The 18,179-nt window shown below is 23.4% G+C and overlaps 1 protein-coding gene across 7 annotated transcripts in view; it reads left to right on the forward strand.

Annotated features, from left to right (window-relative positions):
- LOC142220337 (uncharacterized protein ZK1073.1) overlaps positions 1 to 18,179 on the forward strand; it is a 99,968-nt gene that overhangs the window by 15,885 nt on the left and 65,904 nt on the right. For 4 of the 7 annotated variants that reach the window (XM_075289421.1, XM_075289420.1, XM_075289418.1 and 1 more), the window contains one exon: positions 7,274 to 7,408. In XM_075289421.1, coding sequence (XP_075145536.1) covers positions 7,319 to 7,408 — 90 coding nt within the window. In that variant the 5' untranslated portion in view covers positions 7,274 to 7,318. The remainder of the gene's footprint in view (positions 1 to 7,273; positions 7,409 to 18,179) is intronic. The other 3 variants (XM_075289424.1, XM_075289423.1, XM_075289422.1) reach the window with 1 other exon arrangement.

Genomic DNA, 18,179 nt, shown 5'->3' on the forward strand with positions numbered 1-18,179 from the left:
AAATTGTGACAAAATTTTTTATAGATATAAAATTTTGATACATTTTTCCATAGAAATAAAATTTTGATACATTTTTCCATAGAAATAAAATTTTGAGAAAATTTTCTATAGAAATAAAATTTTGATAAAATTTTCTATAGAAATAAAATTTTAACAAAATTTTCTATAGAAATAAAATTTTGATAAATTTTTCTATAGAAATAAAATTTTGACAAAATTTTCTATAGAAATAAAATTTTGACAAAATTTTCTATAGAAATAAAATTTTGGCAAAATTTTCTATAGAAATAAAGTTTTGGCAAAATTTTCTATAGAAATAAAATTTTGGCAAAATTTTCTATAGAAATAAAATTTTAACAAAATTTTCTATAGAAATAAAATTTTGACAAAATTTTTTTATAGAAATATAATTTTGTCAAAATTTTCTATAGAAATAAAATTGTGACAAAATTTTTTATAGATATAAAATTTTGATACATTTTTCCATAGAAATAAAATTTTGATACATTTTTCCATAGAAATAAAATTTTGATACATTTTTCCATAGAAATAAAATTTTGAGAAAATTTTCTATAGAAATAAAATTTTGATAAAATTTTCTATAGAAATAAAATTTTAACAAAATTTTCTATAGAAATAAAATTTTGATAAATTTTTCTATAGAAATAAAATTTTGACAAAATTTTCTATAGAAATAAAATTTTGACAAAATTTTCTATAGAAATAAAATTTTGGCAAAATTTTCTATAGAAATAAAGTTTTGGCAAAATTTTCTATAGAAATAAAATTATGACAAAATTTTCTATAGAAATAAAATTTTGACAAAATTTTCTATAGAAATAAAATTTTTACAAAATTTTCTATAGAAATAAAATTTTAACAAAATTTTCTATAGTAATAAAAGTTTGACAAAATTTTCTATCGAAATAAAATTTTTACAAATTTTTTTTTATAGAAATAGAATTTTGTCAAAATTTTCTATAGAAATAAAATTTTGACAAAATTTTCTATAGAAATAAAATTTTGGCAAAATTTTCTATAGAAATAAAGTTTTGGCAAAATTTTCAATAGAAATAAAATTTTTACAAAATTTTCTATAGAAGTAAAATTTTGAAAAAAATTTTCTATAAAAGAAAATTTTGACAAAATTTTCTATAAAAGAAAATTTTAACAAAATTTTCTATAGAAATAAAATTTTCACAAAATTTTCTATAGAAAGAAAATTTTGGCAAAATTTTCTATAGAAATAAAATTTTGATACATTTTTCCATAGAAAAAAAATTTTGATAAAATTTTCTATAGAAATAAAATTTTTACAAAATTTTCTATAGAAATAAAATTTTGACAAAATTTTCTATAGAAATAAAATTTTGACAAAATTTTCTATAGAAATAAAATTTTGGCAACATTTTTTATAGAAATAGAATTTTGACAAAATTTTCTATAGAAATAGAATTTTGACAAAATTTTCTATAGAAATAAAATTTTGAGAAAATTTTGTATAGAAATAAAATTTTGACAAAATTTTCTATAGAAATAAAATGTTGACAAAATTTTCTATAGAAATAAAATTTTGACAAAATTTTCTATAGAAATAAAATTTTGGCAAAATTTTCTATAGAAATAAAGTTTTGGCAAAATGTTCTATAGAAATAAAATTTTGACAAAATTTTCTATAGAAATAAAATTTTTACAAAATTTTCTATAGAAATAAAATTTTGACAAAATTTTCTATCGAAATAAAATTTTAACAAAATTTTCTATAGAAATAAAATTTTGACAAAATTTTCTATCGAAATAAAATTTTTACAAAATTTTTTTATAGAAATAGAATTTTGTCAAAATTTTCTATAGAAATAAAATGTTTACAAAATTTTCTATAGAAATAAAATGTTGACAAAATTTTCTATAGAAATAAAATTTTGATAAAATTTTCTATAGAAATAAAATTTTCTATAGAAATAAAATTTTGACAAAATTTTCTATAGAAATAAAATTTTGACAAAATTTTCTATAGAAATAAAATGTTGACAAAATTTTCTATAGAAATAAAATTTTAACAAAATTTTCTATAGAAATAAAATTTTGACAAAATTTTCTATAGAAATAAAATTTTGACAAAATTTTTTTATAGAAATATAATTTTGACAAAATTTTCTATAGAAATAAAATTGTGACAAAATTTTTTATAGAAATAAAATTTTGATACATTTTTCCATAGAAATAAAATTTTGAGAAAATTTTCTATAGAAATAAAATTTTGATAAAATTTTCTATAGAAATAAAATTTTGACAAAATTTTCTATCGAAATAAAATTTTTACAAAATTTTTTTATAGAAATAGAATTTTGTCAAAATTTTCTATAGAAATAAAATTTTTACAAAATTTTCTATAGAAATAAAATGTTGACAAAATTTTCTATAGAAATAAAATTTTGATAAAATTTTCTATAGAAATAAAATTTTCTATAGAAATAAAATTTTGACAAAATTTTCTATAGAAATAAAATTTTGACAAAATTTTCTATAGAAATAAAATGTTGACAAAATTTTCTATAGAAATAAAATTTTAACAAAATTTTCTATAGAAATAAAATTTTGACAAAATTTTCTATAGAAATAAAATTTTGACAAAATTTTTTTATAGAAATATAATTTTGACAAAATTTTCTATAGAAATAAAATTGTGACAAAATTTTTTATAGAAATAAAATTTTGATACATTTTTCCATAGAAATAAAATTTTGAGAAAATTTTCTATAGAAATAAAATTTTGATAAAATTTTCTATAGAAATAAAATTTTAACAAAATTTTCTATAGAAATAAAATTTTGATAAATTTTTCTATAGAAGTAAAATTTTGCCAAATTTTCTATTGAAATAAAATTTTGACAAAATTTTCTATAAAAATAAAATTTTGGCAAAATTTTCTATAGAAAAAAAATTTAACAAAATTTTCTATAGAAATAAAATTTTGACAAAATTTTCTATAGAAATAAAATTTTAACAAAATTTTCTATAGAAATAAAATTTTGACAAAATTTTCTATAGAAATAAAATTGTGACAAAATTTTCCATAGAAATAAAATTTTGACAAAATTTTCCATAGAAATAAAATGTTGACAAAATTTTCCATAGAAATAAACTTTTTCATTCTAAAACTCATTCCATTTCCATTCTATTTAAATACCAAAAAATTGTAAGCAATATATATATCAATGGTTTGACATTGGTTCGAAATTCATTCGAAAATAATGCACTTTCATTTGCGTATATATTCATAATTACTTTGTATTAACCTTGGAGCAATTGCATGTAATAATATTTGGAAATTAATGAATGCACTCATGTCGGACAATAGAAAATTGAAATACACAACAAAATGTTGTAGTTTATTTTGGCTACAGTAGTTGTGTGAATAACCATTTTAATAGCGCCAGGCGATGAGGGCAACGTGATTTGGCATATTTTTTATTTAGATCACATTTTCTATTAAAGAAATTTATAATTGTAGATTCTTACAATACTTTTGGAAATTTTTAAAAATTTTAATTTAATTGATTTTGTAAATTTGTAAATCATTTTCTTTAAATTTTTGTGAAATTTTCTTGAACTTTTGAAAGCGCTTTTTCAATTTGTGTTAATGTATAATATCAATCTCAAAATATGGTTTAGTTTTTAATTTCTGTGTTTAAGGCTTGAAGATTATGTATGTTATGTCTATATTCCTACTGTCCTTATCTACTATATAGTAGTAAGGGATAGTGGGAATTACACATCATGACTACTAGAATGGATTAAATATTTATTTATTTGTACCTTTTAATTTCTTAAATGTCTCCCTAATCTAGAATTTTCAAGTACCACTGACTAATTGTTTAGTAAAAAACAATATTTATTAGCTTCTATAAATTAATTTCAATTGTTGGTTTTTAATTTTGACATCTTTATCATTAAGTGTTGAACAAAAGATTATAGAGTACAAATCAAAAATTTATTTCTCTGAATAATGATAATGATAATTTTTGTATGTTTATTTTTAGCGACATGCAATATTTATTTTTTTATAGATAATGCAATCAAAAAAAATTGCATTATTTCATTGTTTATGACCACAAAACATATCTGATGGTATAAAAAATTTATTTGTGTCCACTTTAATTTAAGTATCGGCTCTTTAACACTTGTCATATTTTAAATAGAAGGGTGGTCAAAATGTCTTTCTATATTGATTAATTAGTATTTTGATAATATAATAAATATAAAGGATTTAATTTTTCTTATAGATTAAAAATGTCTTTGTTCAAATATAATTATATACCTATATATAAAAAGACTTATCTTTTGTTAAAGAAAGAAATAAAAAAAGTTAATTTAAACTTAGATAAAGCATTTCTCTCATAGGTTAGGTTGGATTAGGTTAGAGGATAACAATTTTGGATCGAATTAATGTCCACTTAATTTTCACAACTCCTCCCTAGAGTGGTTTCCTTTAAAAGTCGTTCATTTATTCATCTTCCTTAAAGTTTCTTCAAACATCCTATCAGAGACCCTGATGAAGACGAGTTTGTTCCTTAAGACAAACTTCCGTAGATCGGAGAGGATCTGAAAGAAAAAAACGGCCCAGTATTTTGTTCTTCTAAAGGATAATGCTGGAAGGAGGTACTACGAGCATGGTTGCCACACGAGCCGAAAATATTCTACCAAAATATGGAGAAAATATTACCAAAAACTACCAAGCAAAACATTTTGTCAACATTTTATTTCTATAGAAAAATGTTGCAAAATTTTATTTCTATAGAAAATTTTTGCAAAATTTTATTTCTATAGAAAATTTTTGCAAAATTTTATTTCTATAGAAAATTTTTGCAAAATTTTAATTCTATAGAAAATTTTTGCAAAATTTTATTTCTATAGAAAATTTTTGCAAAATTTTATTTCTATAGAAAATTTGTCAAAATTTTATTTCTATAGAAAATTTTGTCAAAATTTTATTTCTATAGAAAATTTTGTCAAAATTTTATTTCTATAGAAAATTTTGTCAAAATTTTATTTCTATAGAAAATTTTTGCAAAATTTTATTTCTATAGAAAATTTTTGCAAAATTTTATTTCTATAGAAAATTTTTGCAAAATTTTATTTCTCTAGAAAATGTTGACAAAATTTTATTTCTATAGAAAATTTTGTCAAAATTTTATTTCTATAGAAAATTTTGTCAAAATTTTATTTCTATAGAAAATTTTGTCAAAATTTTATTTCTATAGAAAATTTTGTCAAAACTTTATTTTTATAGAAAATTTTGTCAAAATTTTATTTCTATAGAAAATTTTTGCAAAATTTTATTTCTCTAGAAAATTTTGTCAAAATTTTATTTCTATAGAAAATTTTGTCAAAATTTTATTTCTATAGAAAATTTTGTCAAAATTTTATTTCTATAGAAAATTTTTGCAAAATTTTATTTCTATAGAAAATTTTTGCAAAATTTTATTTCTATAGAAAATTTTGTAAAAATTTTATTTCTATAGAAAATTTTGTCAAAATTTTATTTCTATAGAAAATTTTGTAAAAATTTTACTTCTATAGAAAATTTTGTCAAAATTTTATTTCTATAGAAAATTTTGTCAAAATTTTATTTCTATAGAAAATTTTGTCAAAATTTTATTTCTATAGAAAATTTTCTCAAAATTTTATTTCTATAGAAAATTTTCTCAACATTTTATTTCTATAGAAAATTTTCTCAAAATTTTATATCTATAGAAAATTTTCTCAAAATTTTATATCTATAGAAAATTTTCTCAAAATTTTATTTCTATAGAAAATTTTCTCAAAATTTTATTTCTATAGAAAATTTTCTCAAAATTTTATTTCTATAGAAAATTTTCTCAAAATTTTATTTCTGTAAAAAATTTTGTCAAAATTTTATTTCTATAGAAAATTTTGTCAAAATTTTATTTCTATAGAAAATTTTTTCAAAATTTTATTTCTATAGAAAATTTTTGCAAAATTTTATTTCTATAGAAAATTTTTGCAAAATTTTATTTCTTTAGAAAATTTTGTCAAAATTTTATTTCTATAGAAAAATTTTGCAAAATTTTATTTCTATAGAACATTTTTGCAAAATTTTATTTCTATAGAAAATTTTGTCAAAATTTTATTCCTATAGAAAATTGTTTCCCAAGTGTGTTATGTCAGGTTATAATTCCAAAGAAAGGACTCAACTCCTGTCTGTTTAACGCCATCAGATTTTCGCAATTCCCACGGTTCTTTTCGTCCCATATCAACTTGGTTTGAAGATTCTTAAAAATTAAATGCGGCTACTTTTCTAAAGTTTTTTTAATTAAAAAAAAAATAGTTTTAGGAAATATAATAAAAAATTCCAATACAATTTCACGTAAACAAATTGTATCGATTTATCCACTTTCCAGCTATATGAAATTAGACTTGAAATATACCTTCACTATGGTAATACTACCAGTATGTTATCATTATAAAGATATATAATGCGATACACAAACATTTGGCTCCCTTTGCGTTGTTGAGATCGCGAACGGTATCCTGTCCAGATTTTCTAGGCAAACAAAACAAAGTCACACTAATTAGCTTATATTTTTTATTTATTTTTTAAGGAAAACTTTTTTAACTCAAAAAACTATATTAAAAAAAACTCAAAATATGTATAATTTCTAGTTTAACCGCTATGTCAGTGGGAGCTTGGTAACTCTTCATATCCCTGTATATAATGTCGTGTGTAGGTCATATATTTTTTTGCAAATGTTCGTTATCATCATTTATTGTTTTTTAATCATTTTGTTTAATGGCATTTTAAACAAATTGTATCGATTTATCCATTTTCCAACTATATGGAATTAAACTTGAAATATACATTCACTATGGTAATACTACCACTATCATTATAAAGATATATAATGCGATACACAAACATTTGGCTCCCTTTTCGTTGTTGAGATCGCGAACGGTATCCTGTCCAGATTTACTAGGCAAACAAAACAAAGTCACACTAATTAGCTTATATTTTTTATTTAGTTTTTAAGGAAAACTTTTTTAACTCAAAAAACTATATTAAAAAAACTCAAAATATGCATAATTTCTAGTTTAACCGATATGTCAGTGGGAGCTTGGTAACACTTCATATCCCTGTATATAATGTCATGTGTAGGTCATATATTTTTTTGCAAATATTCGTTATCATCATTTATTGTTTTTTAATCATTTTGTTTAATGCCATTTTTTGTTGTTTATTTTATCGTTACAGAATTTCTATTTAACTTATTAATAAACAAAACCGCACACAGACATCATGTCATCAGCTGAAGCCAGACGTGCCTCATTTGCCCGACGAGCCGAAAGTCTTGTGGAGAGGGTGAGAATAATGAACACCATATATGAGGTATCAAATGACCAAGTATTTCTTTTTATTGAAAATAAACGAATGCAAAGTTTAGTTGAAAAATATTGGCCTAATTATGCAGCTTCTTTTCTCTTTCCACAGTATATTGCTCAAAATTTAGCAATCACCATATATAGTATATCAAATGTTTAATTTGGGCTGTTAGCTGCTTACCAAACAAAAAAAAAATCGTTGAAAAATTGGTATTTTTACACTTTGAAATATTTTTTGTTTTATTGGTTTTGAGTTTATCCATCCCTATACAATTTAAAAAAAAAAATTATTTTGGGCTGTTTTATGCTTTCCAAAATTTTGAGTTATTTTCATAAATTTGTTCAGTCATCTTAATCCATTAGAGGAATGGGTCATTTATATTTGAGAAAAATAGGTGGTTTAGTTCTTGGCATGAAATATAATTGGGAGTTATCGCTGAATATTTTGTTACGTATTGGCAACCCACAAGTTATCATAGTGTAATCACAAGATGGCATCTCTAACACGGCTGAGAAAAATTTAGTGATAACAGTTCTCTCCAAACGTCATATTGACCTGCTGACCAAACAAAATACAGATACATACGAAATTTTAGATTATCGGTGTAAAATGGCAATGATAAAACAAAGTTATGTAAAATACAAAAAATCTTAAATACTTCAGGTGTAAACGAATTTAAAATTATTGAGTTTTAGAAAACTAAAGTTTTGGTTTTGTAGAAGTGACACTACATGTCTTATTTTTATATAAAAAAGAATTCCTGGCATTGTTGTCATGCGATTTTTGAACCTTCCTCCAAATATTAAACCACAAACCACAAAATTTTTTTTAGGAATGTAAATGGCACAAAATGGTTTTCCAAATTTTGTGAAGACCTAGCAAAACTAATTCCTGAGATGTCATTCCATCTGTTGTAATCACGCTAACGTAGGCCGGATGATATTGCATACGGGTCATAACGGACCACTTTTAGGCATAACCGCCATATAAACCGACCACCAGATTTGACTTGCACAGCCTCTTGGGAGAGCAAATATTATCCGATCCCGTTAAAATTTGGTACCCGATGCCAGTATATGCCCTCTAACAACCGTGCAAAAATTGGTCCATAGTAATATATAGTTCCCATATAATCGTTCCTCTGCAACCTCTTGGAGGAGTAAATTTCACCCCTCCGGTTCAATTTTGGTACGCGATATTAGTATAGGCCTTCTAACAACCATGCAAAATTGTGAATTGGGGGCAGCAACTTAGAGGAGTAAATTTAACCGTACACTGCTCTATATAAATCGATCAAGAACTAAATAGACTTATTTATTTTATTTTTTTATTCAGCTATGGTAAGCCACTTCGAAGATACATTCATGAATTCAATAAGTTTATATAGTTACGTTAGAGTTAAAATAATTACGGACGAGAAACAAATAATTAAGGATATAAAAAACTGGTTTAAATGGTCAAAATAAATTCAACTTCTTTAGAGTATAAAAGCTATATATTCTGCTTTTTAAAGGGTGGTTAAAATTTCAAGGGCAGATGTTGATTTTGAATAAAACACAAACTATTTGGGAAATTATTGTAATTTTATTTTATTATGTTATATTGGTATTACTCAATTATGTATGGAACAAAATATCGCCAAATGGGCGCCGCGACCTCGGTGGCACGCCTTCATCCTTCATCATGGTCCAAATTTTCGATGACGCTGAGGCATAATGGAGGTTCTATGCCGTTAATGTGCCGAATTATCTCATCGACGTACACCTTTTCTTTCAAATAACCCCAAAGAAAAAAGTCCAACGGTGTCAAATCACATGATCTTGGCGGCCAATTGACATCGCCATTACGTGAGATAACACGGCCATTGAATTTGTTGCGCAAAAGAGCCATTGATTCGTTAGCTGTGTGGCAAGTGGCACCGTCCTGCTGAAACCACATATCGTCCACATCCATATCTTCCAATTCGGGCCATAAAAAGTTCGTTATCATCTCACGATAGCGAACACCATTCACAGTAACTGCCTGACCGGCCTCATTTTGGAAAAAATACGGCCCGATGATGCCGCCAGCCCATAAACCGCACCAAACAGTCTACTCTTTGTGGGTGCATTGGTTTTTCGGTAATCACTCTTGGATTCTCATTCGCCCAAATGCGGCAATTCTGTTTATTGACGAATCCACTGAGGTGAAAATGTGCCTCATGATGATTTTCTTCGAAAATTGATCATCCACTGTTGCCATTTCTTGGAACCATTTAACACGTTGTTGGATTGTGTATCTCTCCATTGAGTAAGTCTGAAATAGAGAAATGTCAAATAAAATTCGGAAAAAAAATTGGCGTTTAGGTGTGGTTCACATTCAAGATCGGCCCTTACAATTTAACCACCCTTATTTATTTTTCATTTATTTAATAAAAAAAAAAATACTAATAAAACACAAATATGGGCAAAAATGTTTTAATCTTTTTTAAATTTCACATTGACCACAAGGGAAACAAATTAGTTACTTATAAAATGTTTTTTTTTTGTTTTTAACATTACGTCCGTTCAACAATTGTTGTTATTATTGTTTGTACTTTTCTCATTCAATTCAAACTTAATTAATTGAACCCATAAACCTTAATAAGAATGCTCTTCCTCGCATATTTTGTTTTTCATTTAAGTACTCTGCCACCAAGCCACACGATGGCTTCGAGTTTATTCTTTTTCTTCAATTAATGAAAGGGGCAACAACAAATGCTGGGGGAGAGGCTACACAGTGATAGTTTTGTCCAGAGTAAAAGGGCTATAACAAGAATAAAAACTATGGCAACGACAACGACTAAAAGAAGCAGACCAATGCACTGCTATTGCCAATTTATTCGAGTACCATTACAACAATTCACTATAAGAACAACAATTGCAATGAGCAATTGTTTTTAGTGAGAGTGAGAGAGAGGAGGAGGAGAAAAATAACGGAAGACAACGACAATGAATAGATATCATATGAATATCAATAAGAGTAAAAAACAATAACAAATCATTTGATGAATGTTACTTTGCTATACTCAATATAACAACTTTTTCATCATAAATTGCTCCAAGCTCTCTTTAAAAATTAATCTAAAAAACACAACCATCACAAACATTTTATACAATGTGGGTGCTGGAGGTTGGGTTTTTAAATACGCATAAATACCAGCTTGCATACACATACGCACAGACATATATGTATGTTTATAACCGTTAGTGGTGGAGGTCAAGTTCATTGAGGGGTCGTCGATAAGATATTTTTTTTTTCTATTAATATTTAAGGCCATTTTTGTTTGGGTGTGGTGTGTGAATGTATTTCGAATAAATTTTGTTTTTGTTTTTCTTTATATTTTGCTAAGCTGCAATTCTTCAGAGATGGACAGTATAGTTTTTTTTTTTAACTCACATGTTCAGGTTTACGAATTAGTAAATCTAATCCTTAAACTTGTGTTGTCTTTGTAAAAGTGACACGACCCGACTGATTTTATCCGGTTTCTAATCTACGGAGAGGTTCTTTTAAATATGGATGTTTAAATCAAGATTTTATATTCGAATTTCTTAAAAAATCAATTTATATATGAATTTTATTTTTAATTTAAAAAATAAACTTTTATTTTTAACAAAATCATATTTAAAAAGGAAAGCTCTTAAGTTAGGTTGTAGAGATCAATTCCTGAATCGAATTGCTGTCCACTTAGACCACTATAGATCTGTTGTGATTATTCGAGGTAATTTTCTCAATTTCTTCCTGAGGTGATCTCCTTTAAAGTCGCACAAAAACATTAATTTGTCCGTCTTTCTTAAAGTTGTAAAACATCCAACCAGATGCCCTGATGAAGGCGAGTATGTTCTTTAAGAAACACATCCGCAGATTGGTAAGAAAGAAAAATGAGTCCAGTATCTTGTTTCTTCTAAAGATACCGGCACAGGAAATGGTACAAGTTTTCCGTAACTTCCGGGTTCCAACACCATCTGCAAATATCATCATGTTTAAGACCTATTTTTACTATATGTTTCCCAAGTATGTTATGTTCAGTTATAATCACGGTTGTCACTCATGCCAAAAATAATCAAAATAATTCTCTACAATTTGGAGAACATTTTACAAAAAACAAAACTAAATTTGGTCAAAATTTTATTTCTACAGAAAATTTTGTAATTTTTTATTTTATTTCTATAGAGATTTCTATAGAGATGTAGAGATCAATTCCTGAATCGAATTGCTGTCCACTTAGACCACTATAGATCTGTTGTGATTATTCGAGGTAATTTTCTCAATTTCTTCCTGAGGTGATCTCCTTTAAAGTCGCACAAAAACATTAATTTGTCCGTCTTTCTTAAAGTTGTAAAACATCCAACCAGATGCCCTGATGAAGGCGAGTATGTTCTTTAAGAAACACATCCGCAGATTGGTAAGAAAGAAAAATGAGTCCAGTATCTTGTTTCTTCTAAAGATACCGGCACAGGAAATGGTACAAGTTTTCCGTAACTTCCGGGTTCCAACACCATCTGCAAATATCATCATGTTTAAGACCTATTTTTACTATATGTTTCCCAAGTATGTTATGTTCAGTTATAATCACGGTTGTCACTCATGCCAAAAATAATCAAAATAATTCTCTACAATTTGGAGAACATTTTACAAAAAACAAAACTAAATTTGGTCAAAATTTTATTTCTACAGAAAATTTTGTAATTTTTTATTTTATTTCTATAGAAAATTTTGTGAAAAGTTTTTTTTATATAGAAAATGTTGTCAAAATTTTATTTCTACAGGAAATTTTGTCAAAATTTTATTTCTATGGAAAAGTTTTTCACAATTTTTTTCTATAGAAAATTTTGTCAAAATTTTATTTCTACAGGAAATTTTGTCAAAATGTTATTTCTATAGAAGTTTTTCACAAAAATTTATTTCTACAGGAAATTTTGTCAAAATTTTATTTCTATAGAAAAGTTTTTCAAAAAAAATTATTTCTATAGATAATTTTACCAAAATTTTATTTCTATAGAAAATTTTGTTAAAATTTTATATCTATAGAAAATTTTGTCAAAATTTTATTTCTATAGAAAATTTTTGCCAAAATTTTATTTCTATAGAAAATTTTGTCAAAATTTTATATCTGAAGAAAATTTTGTCAAAATTTTATATCTGAAGAAAATTTTGTCAAAATTTTATTTCTATAGAAAATGTCAAAATTTTATTTCTTTAAAAAATTTTGTCAAAATTTTATTTCTATAGAATATTTTGTTAAAGTTTTATTTCTACAGAATATTTTGTCAAAATTTTATTTCTATAGAAAATTTAGTCAAAATTTTATTTCTGTAGAAAATTTTGTCATTTGATTTCTATAGAACATTTTATCAAAATTTTATTTCTATAGAAAATTTTGTCAAAACTTTATTTCTATAGAAAATTTTGTCAAAAGGTTATTTCTATAGAAAAGTTTTTCACAAAATTTTATTTCTATAGAAAATTTTATCAAAATTTTATTGCAATAGAAAAGTTTTTCACAAAATTTTATTTCTATAGAAAGTTTTGTCAAAATTTTATTTCTATAGAAAATTTTTGCCAAAATTTTATTTCTATAGAAAATTTTTGCCAAAATTTTATTTCTATAGAAAATTTTGTCAAAATTTTATTTCTTTAAAAAATTTTGACAAAATTTTATTTCTGTACAAAATTTTTTCATTTGATTTCTATAGAACATTTTATCAAAATTTTATTTCTATAGAAAATTTTGTCAAAACTTTATTTCTATGGAAAATTTTGCCAAGGGTTATTTCTATAGAAACGTTTTTCACAAAATTTTATTACTATAGAAAATTTTATCAAAATTGTATTTCTATAGAAAATTTTGTCAAAATTTTATTTCTTTAAAAAATTTTGACAAAATTTTATTTCTGTACAAAATTTTTTCATTTGATTTCTATAGAACATTTTATCAAAATTTTATTTCTATAGAAAATTTTGTCAAAACTTTATTTCTATAGAAAATTTTGCCAAGGGTTATTTCTATAGAAACGTTTTTCACAAAATTTTATTACTATAGAAAATTTTATCAAAATTGTATTTCTATAGAAAAGTTTTTGACAAAATTTTATTTCTATAGAAAATTTTGTCAAAATTTTATTTCTTTAGAAAATTTTGTCAAAATTTTATTTCTATAGAATATTTTTTCAAAATTTTATTTATATAAAAAAAAAATTATTTCTATATAAAATGTTGTCAAATTTTTATTTCTAAAGAAAATTTTGTCGAAATGTTATTTCTATAGAAGTTTTTCACAAAGATTTATTTCTACAGGAAATTTTGTCAAAATTTTATTTATATAGAAAAGTTTTTCAAAAAAATTTATTTCTATAGAAAATTTTACCAAAATTTTATTTCTATAGAAAATTTTGTCAAAATTTTGTTTCTATAGTAAATTTTGTTAAAATTTTATATCTATAGAAAATTTTGTCAAAATTTTATTTCTATAGATAATTTTTGCCAAAATTTTATTTATATAGAAAATTTTTGCCAAAATTTTATTTCTATAGAAAATTTTGTCAAAACTTTATTTCTATAGAAAATTTTGCCAAAATGTTATTTCTATAGAAAATTTTGTCAAAATTTTATATCTGTAGAAAATTTTGTCAAAATTTTATTTCTATAGAAAATTTTGTCAAAATTTTATTTCTTTAAAAAATTTTGTCAAAATTTTATTTCTATAGAATATTTTTTAAAGTTTTATTTCTATAGAATATTTTGTCAAAATTTTATTTCTATAGAAAATTTAGTCAAATTTTTATTTCTATAGAAAATTTTGTCATTTGATTTCTATAGAACATTTTTTCAAAATTTTATTTCTATAGAAAATTTTGTCAAAAACTTTATTTCTATAGAAAATTTTGTCAAAATGTTGTTTCTATAGATAATTTTGTCAAAACTTTATTTCTATAGAAAATTTTGTCAAAAGGTTATTTCTATAGAAAAATTTTTCGCAAAATTTTATTTCTATAGAAAATTTTGTCAAAATTTTGTTTCTATAGTAAATTTTATTAAAATCTTATATCTATAGAAAATTTTGTCAAAATTTTATTTCTATAGAAAATTTTGTCATTTGATTTCTATAGAACATTTTATCAAAATTTTATTTCTATAGAAAATTTTATCAAAATTTTATTTCAATAGAAAAGTTTTTCACAAAATTTTATTTCTATAGAAAGTTTTGTCAAAATTTTATTTCTATAGAAAATTTTTGCCAAAATTTTATTTCTATAGAAAATTTTGTCAAAATTTTATATCTATAGAAAATGTTTTCAAAATTTTATTTCTATAGAAAATTTTGTCAAAATTTTATTTCTGTACAAAATTTTTTCATTTGATTTCTATAGAACATTTTATCAAAATTTTATTTCTATAGAAAATTTTGTCAAAACTTTATTTCTATAGAAAAGTTTTTCACAAAATTTTATTACTAAGAAAATTTTATCAAAATTTTATTTCTATAGACAATCTTATCAAAATTGTATTTCTATAGAAAAGATTTTGACAAAATTTTATTTCTATAGAAAATTTTGTCAAAATTTTATTTCTTTAGAAAATTTTGTCAAAATTTTATTTCTATAGAATATTTTTTCAAAATTTTATTTATATAAAAAAAAATTATTTCTATATAAAATGTTGTCAAATTTTTATTTCTGCAGAAAATTTTGTCAAATTTTTATTTCTATAAAAAATTTTGTCAAAATTTTATTTCTATAGAATATTTTTTCAAAATTTTAGTTCTATAAAAAATTTTGTCAAAATGTTATTTCTATAGAAAATTTTGTCAAAATTTTATTTCTTTAGAAAATTTTGTCAAAATTTGATTTCTATAGAATATTTCGTCAAAATTTTATTTCTATAAAAAATTTTGTCAAAATTTTATTTCTATAGAAAATTTGGGCAATATGTCATTTCTATAGAAAATTTTGTCAAAATTTTATTTCTATATAAAATGTCAAATTTTTATTTCTATCGAAAATTTTGTTAAAATTTTATTTCTAACGAAAATTTTGTTAACCTTTTATTTCTATAGAAAATTTTGTCTATTCTATAGATAAATTTGTCAACATTTTATTTCTATTGAAAATTTTGTCAAAATGTTATTTCTATAGTATGAAAGCTTTTAAGCCTCATTATTATTAAGCCTTATTTTAATAAATATTATATATTATTATTATGTATTTTTTTTTTTTAAATTCGTAAGCTTCCATCTCTGCCAACTGTTTTCATCCGATAATGTAAAGTGGGTGTGTGTGTCTACTCTTGGGTTATACCCTACGAAATTTATGCGTTCTGGCAATTCTAGAAGACAGCAACAAAATAAAGTGTGGACCACATCTGGTTTATTTTTAAAACTCACATAATAAGGCAGTGAGCGGAAAATAGGACAATCAACTGGTTTACAAGCTCACGTCTACATGTATGTGTGTGTGTTTATGCATTTAATACTGCGTGCGTGTCGACGAATTTTTCTTTTTATTTCATGCAATGCTGTATTTAAATTGATGCATGGGTTTGTAGTTTTGCATAACGCTTAGCATTGTAATGTACTTTAGAATTAATTCACATTCACTTCAATATTTGTAATGGTAGTGGAGTGAGTATCACGAATACTGTATGCCTGGTATATGATAATTTATGGGATATCAAAAGCATTTTTTATATATTAAATTTGTAACCAGATTATGGTTGACAAATTTATATTTTTTATAGTCATTCATTAGGAAAATGATGTTGGGCGATTTTATCGCTTTCATTGTGGTTTTACGCTGGTACTCAGCACGCATCAACCAAGAATTGCTAAAAACAAAAATTGATCATCTACTTTTCCTTCGGAGGTTATGATTGAGTAGGGGATATGTTCATGCCTCAATTAAACCACATGCATACCTCTACACAGAAAAAAATATCACCAAAATATTTCCAATTAATAAGTTAATTGAAGTTGAAAATTTTTTCAATTAATAAATTAATTGATACAATTAACTTTTTAATCATGATAGAAACATTAAGTTAATTAAGTCAATGATTGAAATTTTTAAAATGTTTAATTAACAAATTAATTGATACAAATAACTTTTTAATCAAATTCGGAAGACTAATTCAGTTAAAAAAAGTGCTGATTTTTTTTTACTTTTTTAATTAAAAATGTATTTCAAACAATCATTTGTTAATCCAAATAAAAACTCTAAGCCAATCTAAATAAGTAATTAAAAATAGTTACCTTAATAAATTAATTGCGTTTTGCAATCAACATCAATTAAATTTTTAATTGAATCAATTAAAAAATTAATTGAATTTTGCTGAAAAAATCAATTAATTGTTTAATCAAGAACTTTTTCTATGCCCAATTAAAACTGTGATTGATACTATCATTTTCGTGATTGAAGACATTTCAATTAAAAAATTAATTGGACCAATTAATTTGGTGATTGAATCAGAGCAAAAATTTTTTGTGTGTACAGAAAACATAGAATAAACTGTTTTATCGACACATAAATGAAAATTTCATATACCACGCTTCAAATCAGATATGTACATTTAGGCAAATGCATTATTCAAAAAGTTTGCTATTCCACTAAATATCATTATAATATTGAAACAAAATTTATAAACACATTCTACCTATAATGGTGGAGGACAACAAGTGGTCGGTCTCGATTGAACAATCGACGACTACAACCACTTGTTAATATTGCTAATATTTTTGTTTTTTTTCTCATTTGACATGAGAAAAACAAAACTATTCGCTAGCTACAACCATAAATTAAAATTGAATAGATTGCATCACAGAAAAAAGCTGCACCATCCTACAGCCCGTACTGTCTTAACAATCCTCTTAAGAGTACAACGATGGCATGCAATTTTATGCGTTTAATTGATAATTATTTTAAAGGTTTCTCCGTTTTAATTTTCTCCTATTTTTTTTATTTACATGCCTATAAATTTGATTTTTCCATAGGCTAGTGGTGAGTTAAGTGCAATAAAAACACAATCAGCATTCATCTGTCTGTCTGTCTGCCTGTCTATCAGTCCTATTTGTGAGACCGACTACCGGTCTACTCCATGGAATATTCTCATGTTGCGATTATTTTTAAATACGCATTTGTTTCATTATTAATGGAGCGATTATTGTCGTTGATGTAGTTTTCGTTCTATTTTTAGCAATATGTTTTATTGGGCAGTCAGAATGTAAGAATAAAACACCAAAGACGACGACGGAGCAAAATTTGCTGTTGTTAAACGCATTTTTCAAGTCTCTATGGGCACAGTGGATAAAACAGTAGACGTTTAATAGAAACAAAGATTTTAAGATTTTAGCAACAGTTAATTTTACAACTCGGCCGTAAATAAAGCTACAAGTTGTAGGAAATTTTTTTTTTTTTGACAAAATTTTCTATAGGAATAAAATCTTGAGAAAATTTTCTATTGAAATAAAATCTTGAGAAAATTTTCTGTAGTAATGAAACTTTGACAAAATTTTCTATAGAAATAAAATTTTGAGAAATTTTCTATAGAAATAAAATTTTGAGAAAATTTTCTATAGAAATACAATTTTGACAAAATTAATTAATAAATAAAATAAAATTTTGACAAAATTTTCTATAGAAATAAAATTTTGACAAAATTTTCTATAGAAATAAAATTTTGACAAAATTTTCTATAGAAATAAAATTTTGACAAAATTTTCTGTAGAAATAAAATTATGACAAAATTTTCTATAGAAATAAAATTT

Source organism: Haematobia irritans, chromosome 1 (assembly GCF_050003625.1).
Source record: "Haematobia irritans isolate KBUSLIRL chromosome 1, ASM5000362v1, whole genome shotgun sequence".
Classification (NCBI taxonomy): Eukaryota; Metazoa; Arthropoda; class Insecta; order Diptera; family Muscidae; genus Haematobia; species Haematobia irritans.